Below are 17457 nucleotides of genomic sequence, written 5' to 3' on the forward strand. Positions count from 1 at the left end.
CCATTTTGTTTAGTTTTGGTTGCCTAATTTTTTAGTTTTTCTGATTTTTTTTTTTTGTTTTGTTTGGCAACCATCCCACCCACCGCTTCAAATCATCAAAGTCAGTCAGCCACCAATCTTGTAACCTTGCAAAAAATTAAAAAAAGAACCGGGCATTCCGACATCCTTAGCCACCCACCCAATTCACCTTGGGTCCTTAAATTGGGTGCTTGAAGTTTATTATTAAAACATTCCGCCACATAGCATGGCCTCGGTCGCCGCTTGGCTGCCATTTGCACGGGCGGCGGCCATTGGTTGGGTGCCCATCGCTACCAATCCCCTGCCACCGGCTCCCATACCCAAAGATCGTCGCAAGACCGACGACGAAAAGCTGCTCATCAACGTCTCCGGCCGGCGTTTCGAGACATGGCGCAATACGCTGGAAAAATATCCCGACACCCTGCTGGGCTCGAACGAGCGAGAGTTCTTCTATGACGAGGATTGCAAAGAGTATTTCTTTGATCGGGATCCGGACATCTTTCGTCACATTCTCAATTATTATCGCACTGGCAAACTGCATTATCCCAAACACGAGTGTCTCACCAGCTATGACGAGGAGTTGGCATTCTTTGGCATAATGCCGGACGTCATAGGCGATTGTTGTTACGAAGACTATCGTGATCGCAAACGGGAAAATGCCGAACGTTTAATGGATGATAAGCTATCCGAGAATGGTGACCAGAACCTGCCGCAGCTAACCGACATACGCCAGAAGATGTGGCGCGCATTCGAAAATCCTCACACCTCCACGGCGGCTCTCGTCTTCTACTATGTCACGGGATTCTTCATTGCCGTTTCGGTGATGGCCAATGTGGTGGAAACGGTGCCTTGTGGCCATCGGCCCGGCCGAGCTGGTACACTGCCCTGTGGCGAACGCTACAAAATCGTGTTCTTCTGTCTGGACACGGCGTGCGTCATGATCTTCACCGCCGAGTATCTGCTGCGTCTGTTCGCGGCACCGGATCGCTGCAAATTCGTGCGCAGCGTGATGAGCATAATCGATGTGGTGGCCATCATGCCCTACTATATTGGTCTGGGCATAACGGACAATGATGATGTGAGCGGTGCATTTGTCACGTTGCGGGTCTTCCGCGTCTTTCGTATTTTTAAGTTTTCGCGGCATTCGCAAGGCTTGCGTATCTTGGGCTATACGCTCAAGTCGTGTGCTTCCGAATTGGGTTTTCTGGTGTTTTCGTTGGCGATGGCGATTATCATCTTTGCGACGGTTATGTTCTATGCGGAGAAGAATGTGCATGGTACAAATTTCACATCGATACCGGCGGCATTTTGGTATACAATTGTCACAATGACAACATTGGGGTAAGTGGCGATCTGGCGATCAGTGATCTCAGCTATGAGAGATCGATGTTAACCTTAAAAAAATAATGTTTTTTTCTTCTTTTCCCCCCATCCAGTTATGGTGATATGGTCCCGGAGACAATAGCGGGCAAAATTGTTGGTGGTGTCTGCTCGCTCAGCGGTGTGCTTGTCATCGCCCTACCAGTACCTGTTATTGTATCTAACTTTAGTAGAATTTATCATCAAAATCAACGAGCCGATAAACGAAAGGCCCAGAGGGTAAAGTTGAAAAAATCCTCTCTTAAAAAAGCTCTCCATAAAATAATTCTCTCTCTCTCTCTCCTTTTACAGAAAGCTCGATTGGCCCGCATACGCATTGCCAAGGCTTCGTCGGGCGCCGCTTTTGTCAATAAGAAGAAGGCTGCCGAGGCCCGTTGGGCCGCCCAGGAATCGGGCATTGAATTGGATGACAATTATCGTGATGAGGATATTTTCGAACTGCAGCATCATCATTTACTCAGATGTCTGGAAAAAACAACGGTAAGTTGAAGACGGGGGCAGGAAAGAGGTGAAGAGGGAAAAATTGGGGGTGAAAGGCGATTTAGATGCTCTAGAGTCAACCTTGGGGGAAATTTTTTCATAATTTTTTGGTGGTTCTTTAAGGGCACTTGCGAGCAATAGAGGGTAGTCCTCGTAGTCGTAGGACCTGCCATTGAAGGTTACACTTCATTTTCCGAAGTTTTTAAAGCTTTGAGCCGCATTTCCCTCCAAAAAAGGCCTCAAATTTGGCATTTTGGCTTGTAGGAGGGTAGAAACCATCCTTTCGAAATGTTTTGGATAAAGATCCATGTTTTGACTTAGCATTCACATAACTGATCCGCACCATTTCCGGTTATTTTGGGGGTCCTAAAGACATTTGTCAACCGAAGAGGCTGTTATTGGCATTATCAGGTTCTTGGATGGATGAAAAACCTAGTTGGAAACAAATTTTCAATATAGGTCCATGTTTTGATGTACTAAGGTCCCGCCTTAACTTCGATATTTTGGAGGGTTTAGCCGCATATTTTCACGAATGTGGCTGTAATTTCGCATTCAGGGTTCTTGGAGGCTGACATACCTCTGTGCAGAAAAAAAGTTCAATGTAGGTCCATGTTATCACATAGCTGTCATATAGAGGTTCCGTCCGATTTTCGGTATTTTTGACGATTTTAGACTCATTTTTTCCTACTGACAAGGCTGTATTTTGCAATTCAGGGTTCTTGGAGGCCGACATACCTCTGTGCGGAAAAAGTTCAATGTAGGTTCATGTTTTGACATATCTGTCATATAGAGGTTCCGTCCGATATTCGGTATTTTGAAGATTTTGGCCTCAATTTCAAAGCGGAGGGGCTGTAATTTGACATTTAGGTTTATAGGAGACTGACATACCTTTGTGCAAAAAATATTCAATGTAGGTCTATGTTTTGATATATCACCCATATAGAAGTTCCGTCCGATTTTCGATATTTTGAAAGTGTTGGCCTCAATTTCCAAACGAAGTGGCTGCAATTTAACATACAGGGTTCTTGGAGGGTGCCATACCTCTGTGCAGAAAATAATCAATGTAGGTTCATATTTTGACATAGCTGTTATATAGAGGTTCCGTCCTTTTTTCGGTATTTTGAAGATTTCGGCTTCAATTTCCAAGCGAAGTGTCTGCAATTTAACATACAGGGTTCTTGGAGGCTGCCATACCTCTGTAAGTCCATGTAAGTCTCTGTAAGTCCATTTTTCGACATAGCTTCCATATAAAGTTTCCATCCGATTTTCGGTATTTTAAAGATGTTGGCCTCAATTTCTAAGCGATTTTCGGTATTTGAAAGATTTGAGACTCATTTTCCCAACGACAATGCTGTAATTTGGCATTCAGGGTTCTTTGAGGCTGACATACCTCCGTGCAGTAAAAAGTTCTATGTAGACCCATGTTTTAACATATCTGTCATATAGAGGTTCCGTCCGATTTTCGGTATTTGGAAGATTTGAGACTCATTTTCCCAACGACAATGCTGTAATTTGGCATTCAGGGTTCTTTGAGGCTGACATACCTCCGTGCAGTAAAAAGTTCTATGTAGACCCATGTTTTAACATATCTGTCATATAGAGGTTCCGTCCGATTTTCGGTATTTGACAGATTTTAGACACATTTTCCAAGCCAAGTGGCGGTTTCAGGTTTCTTGGAGGCTGATTCACCCCTTTGGAGAAAATATAGAGGTTCCGTTCGATTTTCGGTATTTTGAAGATTTTGGCCTCAATTTCAAAGCGGAGGGACTGTAATTTGACATTCAGGGTTCTTGGAGGCTGACATACGTCTGTGACGAAAATGTTCAATGTAGGTCCCTGTTTTGACATAGCTTCCATATAGAGGTTCCGTTCGACTTTCGATATTTTAAAGATGTTGGCCTCAATTTTTAAGCGAAGTGGCTATAATTTGATATTCAGGGTTCTTTAAGGCTGACATACCTCTGTGCAGAAAATATTCAATGTAGGTCCATATTTTATCATGGCTGCCATATAAACGTCCCGTCCGATTTTGAGTATTTTCAAGATTTTAGCGGCACCAAAGGTCCAATGTTTGTCTGATTGACACAAAATTTAGTATAGCTTGCCGAATTGAGGTTAGAATGAGGTATGTTATGTTTCGTTGAAATTGGTTCAGCTTTAGGTATACCTCCCATATATATAATTTCTTCCGATTTCACGGAAATGGTGCACCTAGGGCCCAAGCCTTGACCAATTGACACGAAATTTGGTATATCTTACTGAATTGCGTCTAGTAGGATGTGTGTTAAATTTGGTGGAAATCGGTTCAGATTTCGATATAGCTCCCACATATATATTTTCGTCCGATTTTAGGTAAATGGTGCACCAAGGACCCAAAGTTTGACCGATTGACATGAAATTCGGTATATCTTACTAAAATGAGTCTAGTCAGATGTATGTTAAGTTTGATGGAAATCGGTTCAGATTTCGATATAGCTCCCATATATAATTTCTTTCGATTTCAGGGAAATGGTGCTCCAAAGATCCAATTTTTGTCCGATTGACATGAAATTTGGTATATCTTACTGAATTGAGTCTAGTAGCATGTGTGTTAATTTTCTTTGAAATTGGTTCAGATTTCGATATAGCTCCCATATATAATTTCATCGGATTTCAGGAAAATGGTGCACCTAGGACCCGAGGTTTGACCAACTAACAAGAAATTCGTCATATCTTACTAAAATGAGTCTAGTCGGATGTATGTTAAGTTTGGTGGAAATCGGTTCAGATTTCGATATAGCTGCCATATATAAATTTGTCGGATTTTAGGAAAATGGGGCACCAAGGACCCAAGGTTCGACCGATCGACATGGAATTTAAAAAATCTATCCTTAGAGCATCTAAAACCCTTCACCCCGGAAAAAAATTTCAATATATTTTTTAAAACTCTCATTTCAATACTCTTTTGGCATTTAGAAAAAATAGTTTTCATTATTTCACATTTTTTATTTTCATTTTTCTTTTCTATATTTTATTCTTAACTTCTTTAAAAATTTATAAATTTTTTTAATTTTTGAAAAACATTTTAATTTATTTATTTTTCTTTTTTTCAAAACAAAATCCTCAAAAAACAGATGTAGCAACCATTTGTTCTAATTACAAAAAGCAATGACAACATATGTATTTTTTATAAAATCTAAACTACATTTTTTCCAAAACAAAAAATATAATAAAAAAATTCAACAACAACAACTAATAAAGAACAACACAATTCGTATACAACTCACAGACAATTTTTGAAAACAAAAAGTAATCAAATTCCAAAACCAATTAAGAAAAAATCGTGACAACATAGAAAGCCAAGTTAAATCCAAAAAATTAAAACTCAAAAAGTGCGTATTTGCTTTGTATAAAAAATTAAATTAAATTTATTATTTTTTACTTAAGAAAAAAAAAATAAAAAAAAATAATTTTCTCTTTAAAATATTTTTTTTACATATTTTTTGTGTATTGTGTCTGTGTGTATGTGTGTGTAATTGAGTGTGCAAATAATTGTTATTTAATTTTTATAAAAAAACAACTCTTTAATATCTCTATTGTTTTCTCTCTCTATATATATACAAATTATATTGTTTAATTATATTGTTTAATTATTTTCTTAATTATTATTGTGCATATAATTTTTAGTTTTACTTTTAAATATTTTTTTTGTAACTTAATAAAAATGTAAAAACTTATTTTTAATTAATTAATTTTATGTCGTGAATACTATTTTATATATAAAAAAGTTAGCTTTAAATAAAATATTTTATTGTTTGTAAAAAATAATTATTTTTATAAAATTATAAATTTTTAAATAAAGAATTTTATTTATTTTTTGTAAAAATTAATTCTAATTTGTTTATGTTTTATATTCTAGTAGTAAACAAAAAATTAATTTTCTAATTTTATTATAATATTAATTAATGTTTAATTTTATTTAATTATTTTGTTTTAATTCTGCATACTTATATACTAGTAGTAACGAAATTAATTTTGTAATTTTATTATAATAATATAAAATATTCATTAATTTTTAATTATGTTTTTAATTTAATTACAAAATAAAAATTTTATAAAAAATATAAAAAATTGTATTTTTATTTTTTAAATTATTATTTAATATATATATATATATATATACTCTACACCACTAAGGGTTAAATATCCCCTTAAAAATGAAATAAAATAAAAAATGAAGCCATACAAAAAACTAAATAATAAGAAATAAAATAAAAAAATAATCTTTTAAAAAAATATAATTAAAAACAATTTAAAAAATTTATAAATTTAAAAAAAAATTGTAAAAAATTTATAATTTTAAAAAAAATATATAATTTTTTTTTTAATTTATAATTTTTAAAAAAATTTATAATTTTTTTAAAAATTATAAATTTTATAATTTTTTTTTAAATTAAAAATTTTTTAAAATTAAAAATTTTTTAAAATTATAAAATTTTTTAAAAATTATAAATTTTTTTTAAAATAATAAATTTTTTTAAAAATTATAATTTTTTTTTTAAAATAATAATTTTTTTAAAATTATAAATTTTTTTTAAAATAATAATTTTTTTTAAAATAATAAATTTTTTAAAAATTATAAATTTTTAGATTTTTTTTAATTATATTTTTTTAAAAGATTATTTTTTAATTTATTTTTTTATTTTATTTCTTTTTATTTAGTTTTTTGTATGGCTGCATTATAAAAAAATTTTAAAAAAAATTATGATTTTTAAAAAATTTATAATTTAAAAAAAAATTTATAATTTTTAAAAAAATTTATAATTTTTAAAAAAATTTATAATTTTTAAAAAAATTTATAATTTTTAAAAAAATTTATAATTTTTAAAAAAATTTATAATTAAAAAAAAATTATGATTTTTAAAAGAAACTTATAATTTTTAAAAAAATATAATTTTTAAAAAAATTTATAATTTTTAAAAAAATTTATAATTTTTAAAAAAATTTATAATTTTAAAAAAATTTATAATAAAAAAAATCAAAACGTTTGCACCATAAAAAATATATTATTTCAAAATTCATTTGAAAAACGTGTTCAAAACCCTCATAATACCGATTAATGAGGGATGCCGTTATATGGGGGCCAACACGAAACATGGACCAATATTGATAATTTTTGCTAAGGAGATTTTTCAACCAATGAAAACCCAAAATACCAAATTACGTACAATTTGGTTGAGAAACGTAGTCAAGCTCCCCAAAATATCGAAAATTGGGAGGTGCAGTTATATGGAGGCTATCCGAAAAAGTGAGCCAATATAAATTATTTTTGGTATGGAGCTTCTCTACCCAAAGTTAATCCAAAATACCAAATTTCAGCAAAATTGCTTGACAAACGTAGCCAAGCTCCCCAAACTATTGACAAATTGGGAGGTACTTTATATGGGGACCAACCCGCAAACTTGGTCCAATATTGATAATTTTTACTATGAAGCTTCTCTATCCAAAGAGAATCCAAAATACCAAATTTCTGCCAATTTGGTTAACAAACGTAGCCAAGCTCCCCAAAATATGAAAAAATTGGGAGGTACCTTTATATGGGCGCTACCCGCAAACTTGGGCCAATATTGATAATTTTTAATATGGAGTTTCTCTACCCAAAAAGAATCCAAAATCCCAAATTACAGCCAATTTGGTTGAAAAACGCACCCAAGCTCCCCAAAATATTGAAAATTAGGAGGTATCGTTATATTGGGGGCTACCTTCAAATATGATCCAATATTAATAATTTTTTCTAGGTCGATTTTCTACCAAATGAGAACCCAAAATACTAAATTGCAGCCAAATTGCTTGATAAACGTAGCCAAGCTCCCTAAAATATGGAAAAATTGGGAGGTACTTTGTATGGGGCTTCCCGCAAACTTGGGCCAATATTGATAATTTTTACTATGGAGCTTTTCTACCCAAAGAGAACCGACAATACCGAATTACAGAAAATTTGATTGAGAAACGCACCCAAGCTCCCCAAAATATCGAAAATTAGGAGGTGCAGTTATATGGGGGCTATCCGAAAACGTGAGCCAATATCAATTATTTTTGGTATGGAGCTTCTATACCCAAAGAGAACACAAAATACCGAATTACAGACAATTTGGTTAAGAAACGCACCCAAGCTCCCCAAAATATCTATAAATGGGAGATACCCTTATATGGGGGCTACCTTCAAAAATGAACGAAAAAATATAATTTTTGGTAGATCGATATTCTACCAAATAAGAACTCAAAATACAAAATTACAGTCAATTTGGTTGGAAAACGCACCCAAGCTCCTCCATATATCCAAAAATCAGGACTATCCTCAAAAATTAGCCAATATTAATAATTTTTGGTAGGAAGATTCATCACCTTATTAGAACCCAAAATTCCAAATTTCAGCCAATTCCGTTGGAAATAAGTGCCCAAAATCCTTAAAATACCGAAATTCGGAAGGTACCTTTATATGGCGACTGCATTCCAAATCTGGGCCAATATTGATCGCTTTTTGGTAGAACGATTTGATACCCTATGAGAACCTGAAATATTGTATTACAGTCACTTTGATTCAGAAACGTGTCCAAGCCCCCCAAAATATCGAAATTTGAGAGGTTCTGTTATGTGGGAGCTATCCCGAAATTTGGTCCAATATTGATAATTTTTGGTAGGAAGATTTATCACTTTATTAGAACCCAAAATACCAAATTTCAGCCAATTCCGTTGGAAATAAGTGCCCAAAATCCTTAAAATACTGAAATTCGGAAAGTACCTTTATATGGCGACTGCATTAAAATCTGGGCCAATACTGATCGCTTTTTCGGTAGAATGATTTGATACCCAATGAGAACCTGAAATACTGAATTACAGTCAATTTGGTTGAAAAACGTGTTCAAGCCCCCCAAAATACTAAAAATTGAGAGGTTCTGTTATATGGGAGCTATCTGGAAATTTGGTCCAATATTGGAAATTTTTGGCAAGGAGATTTTTTACCCAATGAGAACCCAAAATATCTAATTACATCCACTTTGGTTGAAACCCATATCCAAGCTCCCTCAAATATCGAATATTAAGGGTATCGTTATATGGGGGCTGCCCGAAAACTTTTGCCAATATGAAAATTTTTTTTTTAGTTTTATTTCTTACCAAATGAGAACCAAAAATGCCAAATTACAGCTAATTTGGTTGGAATATGTTCCCAAGCTCCCAAAATATCTAAATTTTGGAGGTAACGGGCTATATCAAAACAAGTCCCGCTATATACCATTTTCGATATCAAACAGCCCAGAAGTAGTAGCAATGTCGGAGCTAAATTTTAAAGCTCTTTGTGAATTATTGAGGGCTCTATTGCGATTTCATGAGACAAACAGATAGCCTGACATGACTTAATCGACATAGAATTGTATTTTGATTAAGAATATGAGGTGTCTGTAGGGGTCTCCGGTGAAATTTCGGAATTTTAAAAGGAAAATGCACTCCAGCTTATGCTGGAGGCTATAAAAATAACACTATATTTTTTTAATAATATTAAAAAAATAATATTGAATATTTTTTTAAGTGGTGTGGAGTATACATAGATCGGTCCTCCGATTAGGGTTCCTTTTTATTTCAATTATTTATTATTATTAAATAATTTATTTATTTATTATTTTTTTTAATTACAATAGCAATCATGGCATCTTCATATGACCGCCCACACTTGCCTACATGACAAAAAAAAAAATAAATAACAACAAATAATTATTTTATTTTAAATATTTTTCCCCACTTTGAAGGAAGTGACATTACACCAGGTTTTCTCGAGTGTAAGTAACGGCAATTTAAAGGATCAAAGGCGTGACCTTTCCAGGATGTAGTAAAAATTATATACAAAAATAGAAAAAAATTGTGTCCAAAAATTGTTTCTAGAAATGTTTTGTGGTTATTCGGCACAGTTTACAATTTTCAAGACAGTTTAGAAGTTTCCTACACCCCTCTGGAATCCCTATATGCACAATTTTACTACTCTTGTTGAGAGCCTATTTTAGAAGTTTTAGAAAAAATAGCTCGCACATACACACACGAAAATATTTATCAATTCCACGGAAGCTCGAAAATATATTTGAGACCTTAATATAACTTAGAAACTAAGTTTAGTTGTAGTTTCTCAGAAATTTATATAAGAATTCTGCTGCTTCACATGGTTGCAAAGGAGTTTATACGGTTTGTTCATAGTTAACCAATGTGTGTTGCATACTTTTAGGCGCCTTAAATATTTTCATTTGATTTCCATTCAATATAGGAATAAAAAAATATTTTTCTACAGAATTGCTTCTAATTTCTAATAAGAGGCATTCTCATAGAGCACAAAATATCCTTACCAAAAATTTGCAATATTGGTCCATGTTTCGGGGTAGCCCCCATATAACATTACTTCCGAAATTTTGATATTTGAAAGATTTGGGGCACGTTTTTCAACCCGATTGGCTGTAATTCTGTATTTCGGCTTCTCACTGGGTACAAAATCAGCCTACCAAAAATTATCATTATTGGTCCATATTTCGGGGTTACCTCCATATAAGGGTAACTCCCAAATTTCGATATTTTGGGGTCTTATGGCTCATTTTTAAACTGGAATTGGCTGTAATTTGGTATTTTTGGTTCCCATTGGCTGGCAAATCTCCCTACCAAAAATCATCGATGTTTGTCCACTTTTAAGGGTAGCCCACATATAACGGTACCTTCCGAATTTCGATATATTGTCTATTTTATGCTCATTTTTCAATCAAATTGAAAGTAATTTGTTTCTTCCGGCTATTAAGGGGTGCCAAATCTGCTTACCAAAAATTATCGATATTGGTCCACTTTTAAGGGTAGCCCCCTTGTAAGGGTATATCGCAAATTTCGATATTTTCAGGTTTTGGGGTTCATTTTTCAAACGAATTATGTCTAATTTGGTATTTTGGGTATTCTACTAAAAATTATCAATATTGGTCCTCTTTTTAAGGTAGCCGGCATTTAAGGGCATTTCCCAATTTTGAGTAATTAGGGGGACTTGGGCGCGTTTTTCAACCGTATTCGCTGCAATTTGGTATTTTTGGTTCTCATTGGCTGGCAAATCTCCCCACCAAAAATCATCGATATTAGTCCACTTTTAAGGGTAGACCCCATATAATGGTACCTTCGAATTTCGATACATTGTCTATTTTATGCTAATTTTTTAAACGAATTGCCTCTAATTTGGTATTTTGTATTCACATTGGCTGGCAAATCATCCTACAAAAAGTTATTAATATTGGCTCATTTTTAAGGGTAGGTCACATATAACGGTACTTTCCGGATATGGATATATTGTTGATTATGGGGTAATTTTTTAATCGAATTGGGCGTAATCTGGTATTTTGGGCTCCCGTTGGATGATTTGCCAGCCTATTATAAAAATAACTTCACGGTTTGGTATAGCTCTTTTGTCACGGTTCCGATCGATTTTTGGTATTTTGAAGGTTTTAGGCGAATTTTTCCATTCGAAGTGGTTGTAATTTGGTATACAGGGTTCTTGAAGGCTAGCATACATATATACAAAAAATTATCAACATAGGTAAATGTTTGAACATAGTCCCCATATAAGGGTCCCGACCGATTTTCGATATTTTCAAAACTTTTACCGCATTTTATTTGGTATACAGGGACCTTGAGGGCTAACATACATATGTGTATAAAATTTTCAATATCGGTCGATGTTTGGACACAGCTTCCTTAAAAAGCCTTGACCGATTTTTTGATATTTTGAAGGTTTTAGGCGAATTTTCCCATTCGAAGTGTTTGTAATTTGGTATACAGGGTTCTTGAGGGCTGACATACATATATACAGAAAATTATCAATATAGGTAAATATTTGGACATAGTCCCCATATAAGGGTCCCGACCAATTTTCGGTATTTTTAAGGCTTTAACCGCATTTTTTCCGCCGATGTGGTTGTTATTTGGTATACAGGGACCTTGAAGGCTAACATATATATATATACAGAAAATTATCAATATCCGTGCATTTTTGACATAGCCCCCATATAACCGTCCCGCCTATTTTTCGTTACTTTGAAGGCTTTAGCCGTATTTCCCCACCAATGAGACTGTAATTTGGTATACAGGGTTCTTGAAGGCTAACATACATATATACGGAAAGTTATCAATATAGGAAAATATTTGGAAATAGCAGCCATATAAGGATCAAGACAGATTTTCGGTATTTTACAACTTTTAGCATTTTCCTGATATCCGATGTGGCTGTAATTCCGTTTATAGGGTTCTTGAAGGCTAACAGATCTACATATGTACAGAAAATTATCAGTATCGATGCATGTTTGGGTATTGCTCCAATTTTCGGTATTTTGAGTGTTTTTATCGCATTTCTCCACCAACAAGGCTGTACTTTGCGCAGAAAATGGTCTTTGTAGGTCCACGCTTTGTCATAGACCGCATATAAGGGCACCGCCTAATTTTCGGAGGCTTGTATAGACATTTTCCAACCAAAAGGATATAGTTCGGATTTTTGGGGCCTGACATACATCTGTGCATAAAATTTTAATTATAGGTCCATGTTTTGACATAGCCTTCATAGCCTTAGGTTTTAGTCGAATTTTCCCATTCGAAGTGGCTGTAAGTTGGCTTTCCGGAATATTGGAGTGTTAGAAACAAATTTTTGCGGAAATTTTTCTATATTGGTCTATGTTTTAATAGAGTCTCCACATAAGGATTCTGTCCACCTTTAGTATTTTTTTCAGATTTTAGCAGGCGAATTTTCGGCAAAAAACACCCTTACCCTTAAAAAAATAAAAAATAAATTAAATCCGACCTAAGCAAAAATATTCTTAGTGCGATTTTATGATGTCCCATGGATGGATCTTTCAGTCCACTTCAATAAGTGTTATGTCCTCTATGATACCATCTCGGGCTTGTTATTATATTATTGGCCCCTTGGCCATATTTTAAAGAGGCCACATAAATGGCAGAGATATTCGAGGGATATAAAAAATCCCAAGGTTTGGTTTTAAAGACCTTAGGGAACAAAACCCAACAACAATATTAACCCAAATATTTAGTATCATGTTCTCGATTTTCTCCCACACCCCCTATCTCTGTCTCCCCCTCTTCCACTCTCCACCTCTCTCTCTCTCTCAGCACATCTATATTATGGACTTTCTATAAAATGTAATATAAAATTGTTTTTATGTTCCACTACCATCAACCCAAATAAAACAACCCCTACTCCTCCCCCCACCCCCTTCATCATCATCCCCCTCCTCAAGGACATAAAATACTTTTCAAAAAAAGAACAAAAAAACTTTTCTTGTAGTACAACAATCAAAATCTCCCCCCACCCTTTCTACTTGTATAAGCCTGTCACATAGCATACCAGTCAGTCTGTCTGTCTGTCTGCCATCCCGCCAGTCATTGTCATAAAGTAATAAAAATAAATAATAATAAAACTTTTTTTCCGTTTGGTAGAAAACTTTTTTTGACTGTTAAAAAAAATTGTAACTATTCTTTAGTAAAAAAACTTTTAATCAGTAAACTTGTCTACCTCCCTTTGCTGTCTCCAAAGTAAAAATAATAATAATTGGTCATATAGTCACATAACCAAACTCATCTGTGATATTATCATAATATGTCTGAGCAAAAAAAAAAAAAAAAAACAATAACTTGTGTCTTTAATGTTCAAACTATGTTTAAAAAACTTAAAAAAAATTGTATACCAACAAATCTTTTAAATGTATAAAACACCATTTCCATGTTGTTTGTTGTCAATTGCTTATAACAAAAAAAATTGTAATATTTGAAAAAAATTGATTTTCAACTTTTTGTTGCATTTGTGTTTAATTATTGTAGAAATTTGGCAAAAACGAATTTTTGAAATTATCTATTAAAAAAAAATAAATAAAAATTTCTTTTTATATTTTTTCAAAAAAAAAAAAAAAAAATAAATAAAAAAAAAAAAAAACAAAATAAATAAATCAAAAATTTAAAAAAATACCCCAGGACCGTGAATTTGTGGAAATGGAAATACCATTCAATGGTGGCCAAGCGAAACGCCCCCGTTCACCATCACCAATGGCCAGTCCGGCCCATTCGACCAACAGTGCCATGGGTTTGGTGCAGTCATGCTGTGGACGTTGTTGTTCGCAGCGTTATCAGGTAAATTAAAAAAAATATATAAAAAATATTTATAAAAAAATATTCTTTTTATTAATAATTCCTATTTCAACAAAATTTATTTTTATAAAAAAAAGATTTATTTTTATTAATAATTCCTTTTTAAAAAATATTCTTTTATTTATTCTTTTTATTAATAATTCCTATTTCAAAAAAAAAATATTTTTATAAAAAAAATATTTATTTTTATTAATAATTCCTATTTAAAAAAATATATTTTTATATAAAAAATATTTTTTTTAAATAATAAAAATTCTTTGAAAATATATTTAAAAAAGAATTTAAAAAGCAATAAAAAATTAAAAATATATTTTACAAATATTAAAAAAATATTTATATATATATATATATATATATATATATATTTTTTTTATTAATAATTCCTATTAAAAAAAATATATTTTTATAAAAAAAATATTTATTTTTATTAATAATTCCTATTTAAAAAATATATTTTTATATAAAAAATATTTTTTTTTAATAATAAAAAAATATTTGCAAATATATTTTAATTAAAATTAAAAATTAAAAATATTTTTTACAAATATTAAAAAAAATATATATATATTATTTTTATTAATAATTCCTATTTAAAAAAAAAAAAAATATTTTTATAAAAAAAAATATTTATTTTTATTAATAATTCCTATTTAAAAAATATATTTTTATATAAAAAATATATTTTTTTTAAATAATAAAAAATATTTGAACATATATTTCAAAAAGAATTTAAAACGCAATAAAAAATTAAAAATATATTTAACAAATATTTTAAAAAATATATTAAAAAAATATTAAAAAAAATATATATATATATATATATTATTTTTATTAATAATTCCTATTTAAAAAATTATATATATTTATAAAAAAATATTTATTTTTATTAATAATTCCTATTTAAAAAAATATATTTTTATATAAAAAATATATTTTTTTTAAATAATAAAAAATATTTGAACATATATTAAAAAAAAAGAATTTAAAAAGCAATAAAAAATTAAAAATATATTTAACAAATATTTAAAAAAATATATTAAAAAAATATTTAAAAAAAAATATATATATATATATTATTTTTATTAATAATTCCTATTTAAAAAAATATATATTTTTATAAAAAAATATTTATTTTTATTAATAATTCCTATTTAAAAAAATATATTTTTATATAAATTTTTTTTTTTAAATAATACAAAAATATATAAATAAAAATATATAAATTAAAAATATTTTTTACAAATATTAAAAAAATATTTTAAAAAAATATTTAAAAAATATTATTTAAAAAATAAATATTTATTTAAAAAAATATTAAAAAAATATTTAAAAAAAATATTTTATAAAAAATTAAAAATATTAAAAAATTTTTTTTCTTTTAATTTTAAAAATATTTGTTTATACCCTTCACCACACAGAGTATTATGTCTTCGAGCATATGTTTGTAACAGGCAAAAGGAAACGAGATAGACACATGGTTCCTTTTGAGAATATGCATAGAATCACTTTCCGAGTCGATTCATGCATGTTCGTCCGTCCGTCTAGCCATGTTAATTTGTAAACAAAGTACAGGTCACATTTATGATCCGATTTGGATGAAATTTGGCACAGCTCATTTATTTGGCCCAAGGACGAACCCTATTGACATTGGGAAAAATCGGCTCAGATTTAGATATAGCTCTCATATATATTTTCTTCCGATTTTATGTAAATGGTGCACCAAAGTCACTATAAATCTTTCGATTTGCACGAAATTTGGCATAGGGTACTGAATTAAGTATAGAATAATGTGTGCTAAGTTTCGTGAAAATCGGTTCAGATTTAGATATAGCTCGCATATATATTTTCGTCCGATTTAAGGTAAATGGTGCACCACATACCCTATATATCTTTCGATTTGCACGAAATTTGGTATAGCCTACTGAATTAGGTCTAGAATTATGTGTGTTAAGTTACATTAAAATCGGTTCGGATTTAGATATAATTTCCATATATATTTTTGTCCGATTTATTGTAAATGATGCACCACATACCCTATATATCTTTCGATTTGCATGAAATTTGGCACGGCGTAATGAATTAGGACTAGAATGATGTGTGCTAAATTTCATAAAAATCGGACAAGATTTAGATACAGCTCCCATATAGATTTTCGTCCGATTTAAGGTAAATGGTGCACCAAAGTCCCTATATATCTTTCTATATGCACGAAATTTGGCATAGGGTACCGAAATAGATTCAGAATTAAGTGTGCTAAGTTTCATCAAAATCGGTTCAGATTTAGATATATCTCTCATATATATTTTCATCCGATTTAAGGAAAATGGTGCACTAAAGTCTCTATATATCTTTCAATTTTCACGAAGTTTGGCACTGCGTACTGAATTAAGCCTAGAATGATGTGTGCTAAGTTTCATGAAATTCGGTTCGGATTTAGATATAGCTCCCATATATATTTTCGTCCGATTTAAGGTAAATGGTGCATCAAAGTCCCTATATATCTTTCGATTTGCACGAAATTTGGCACAGCGTACTGAATTAAGTCTAGAATGATGTGTGCTAAGTTTCATGAAAATCAGTTCAGATTTAGATTTAACTTCTATACATATTTCGTCCGATTTCAGGTAAATGGTGCACCAAAGTCTCTGAAAATCATTCGATTTGTACGAATTTTGGCATAGCGTATTGAATTAAGCCTGGAATGATGTGTGTTGAGTTTCATGAAAATCGGTTCGGATTTAGATATAGCTCCTATATATATAGTTTCGCCCGATTTAAGGTAAATGGTGCACCAAAGTCACTACAAATCTTTCGATTTGCACGAAATTTGACACAGCATACAGAATTAAGCCTGGAATGATGTGTGTCAAATTTCGTGAAAATCGGTTCAGATTTAGATGTAGCTCTCATATATATTTTCGTCCGATTTAAGGTAAATGGTGTATTAAAGTCTCTATACACCTTTCGATTTGCACTGAATTTGGCACAGCGTGCTGAATTAGGCCCAGAATTATGTGTGTTAAGTTTCGTGAAAATCGCTTCGGATTTAGATATAGCACCCATATATATTTTCGTCCGATTTAAGGTAAATGGTGCATCAAAGTCCCTATATATCCTCCGATTTGCACGAAATTTGGCACAGCGTAATGAACTAGGTCTGGAATGATGTGTGTTAAGTTTCATGAAAATCGGTTCGGATTTAGATATAGCTCCTATATATAGTTTCGCCCGATTTAAGGTAAATGGTGCACCAAAGTCCCTATATATCTTTCGATTTGCACGAAATTTGACACAGCGTAATGAATTAAGCCTAGAATGATGTGTGCTAAGTTTCTAGAAAATCGGTTCGGATTTAGATATAGCTCTCATATATATTTTCCT

At 31.5% G+C, this 17457-nt stretch overlaps 1 protein-coding gene across 2 annotated transcripts; it reads left to right on the forward strand.

Annotated features, from left to right (window-relative positions):
- The first annotated feature begins 227 nt into the window (after window positions 1–227).
- Window positions 228–14067, forward strand: LOC133333181 (potassium voltage-gated channel protein Shal). Of its 2 annotated transcripts, none has more exons than XM_061541514.1 (4): window positions 228–1359; window positions 1455–1617; window positions 1690–1878; window positions 13903–14067. In XM_061541514.1, exons 1-4 carry the CDS (start codon window positions 245–247, stop codon window positions 14065–14067), a joined length of 1632 nt encoding a protein of 543 aa, XP_061397498.1. In that variant the 5' UTR covers window positions 228–244. The 2 variants fall into 2 exon arrangements, with proteins under 2 accessions (XP_061397498.1, XP_061397506.1); XM_061541522.1 differs by lacking the exon at window positions 13903–14067 and adding an exon at window positions 4992–5058.
- The last annotated feature ends 3390 nt before the right edge of the window (window positions 14068–17457 follow it).

The sequence above is a fragment of the Musca vetustissima genome, unplaced genomic scaffold, assembly GCF_032173495.1.
Source record: "Musca vetustissima isolate MV318-11 ecotype Yass unplaced genomic scaffold, APGP_CSIRO_Mvet_v1 utg39389, whole genome shotgun sequence".
NCBI lineage: Eukaryota > Metazoa > Arthropoda > Insecta > Diptera > Muscidae > Musca > Musca vetustissima.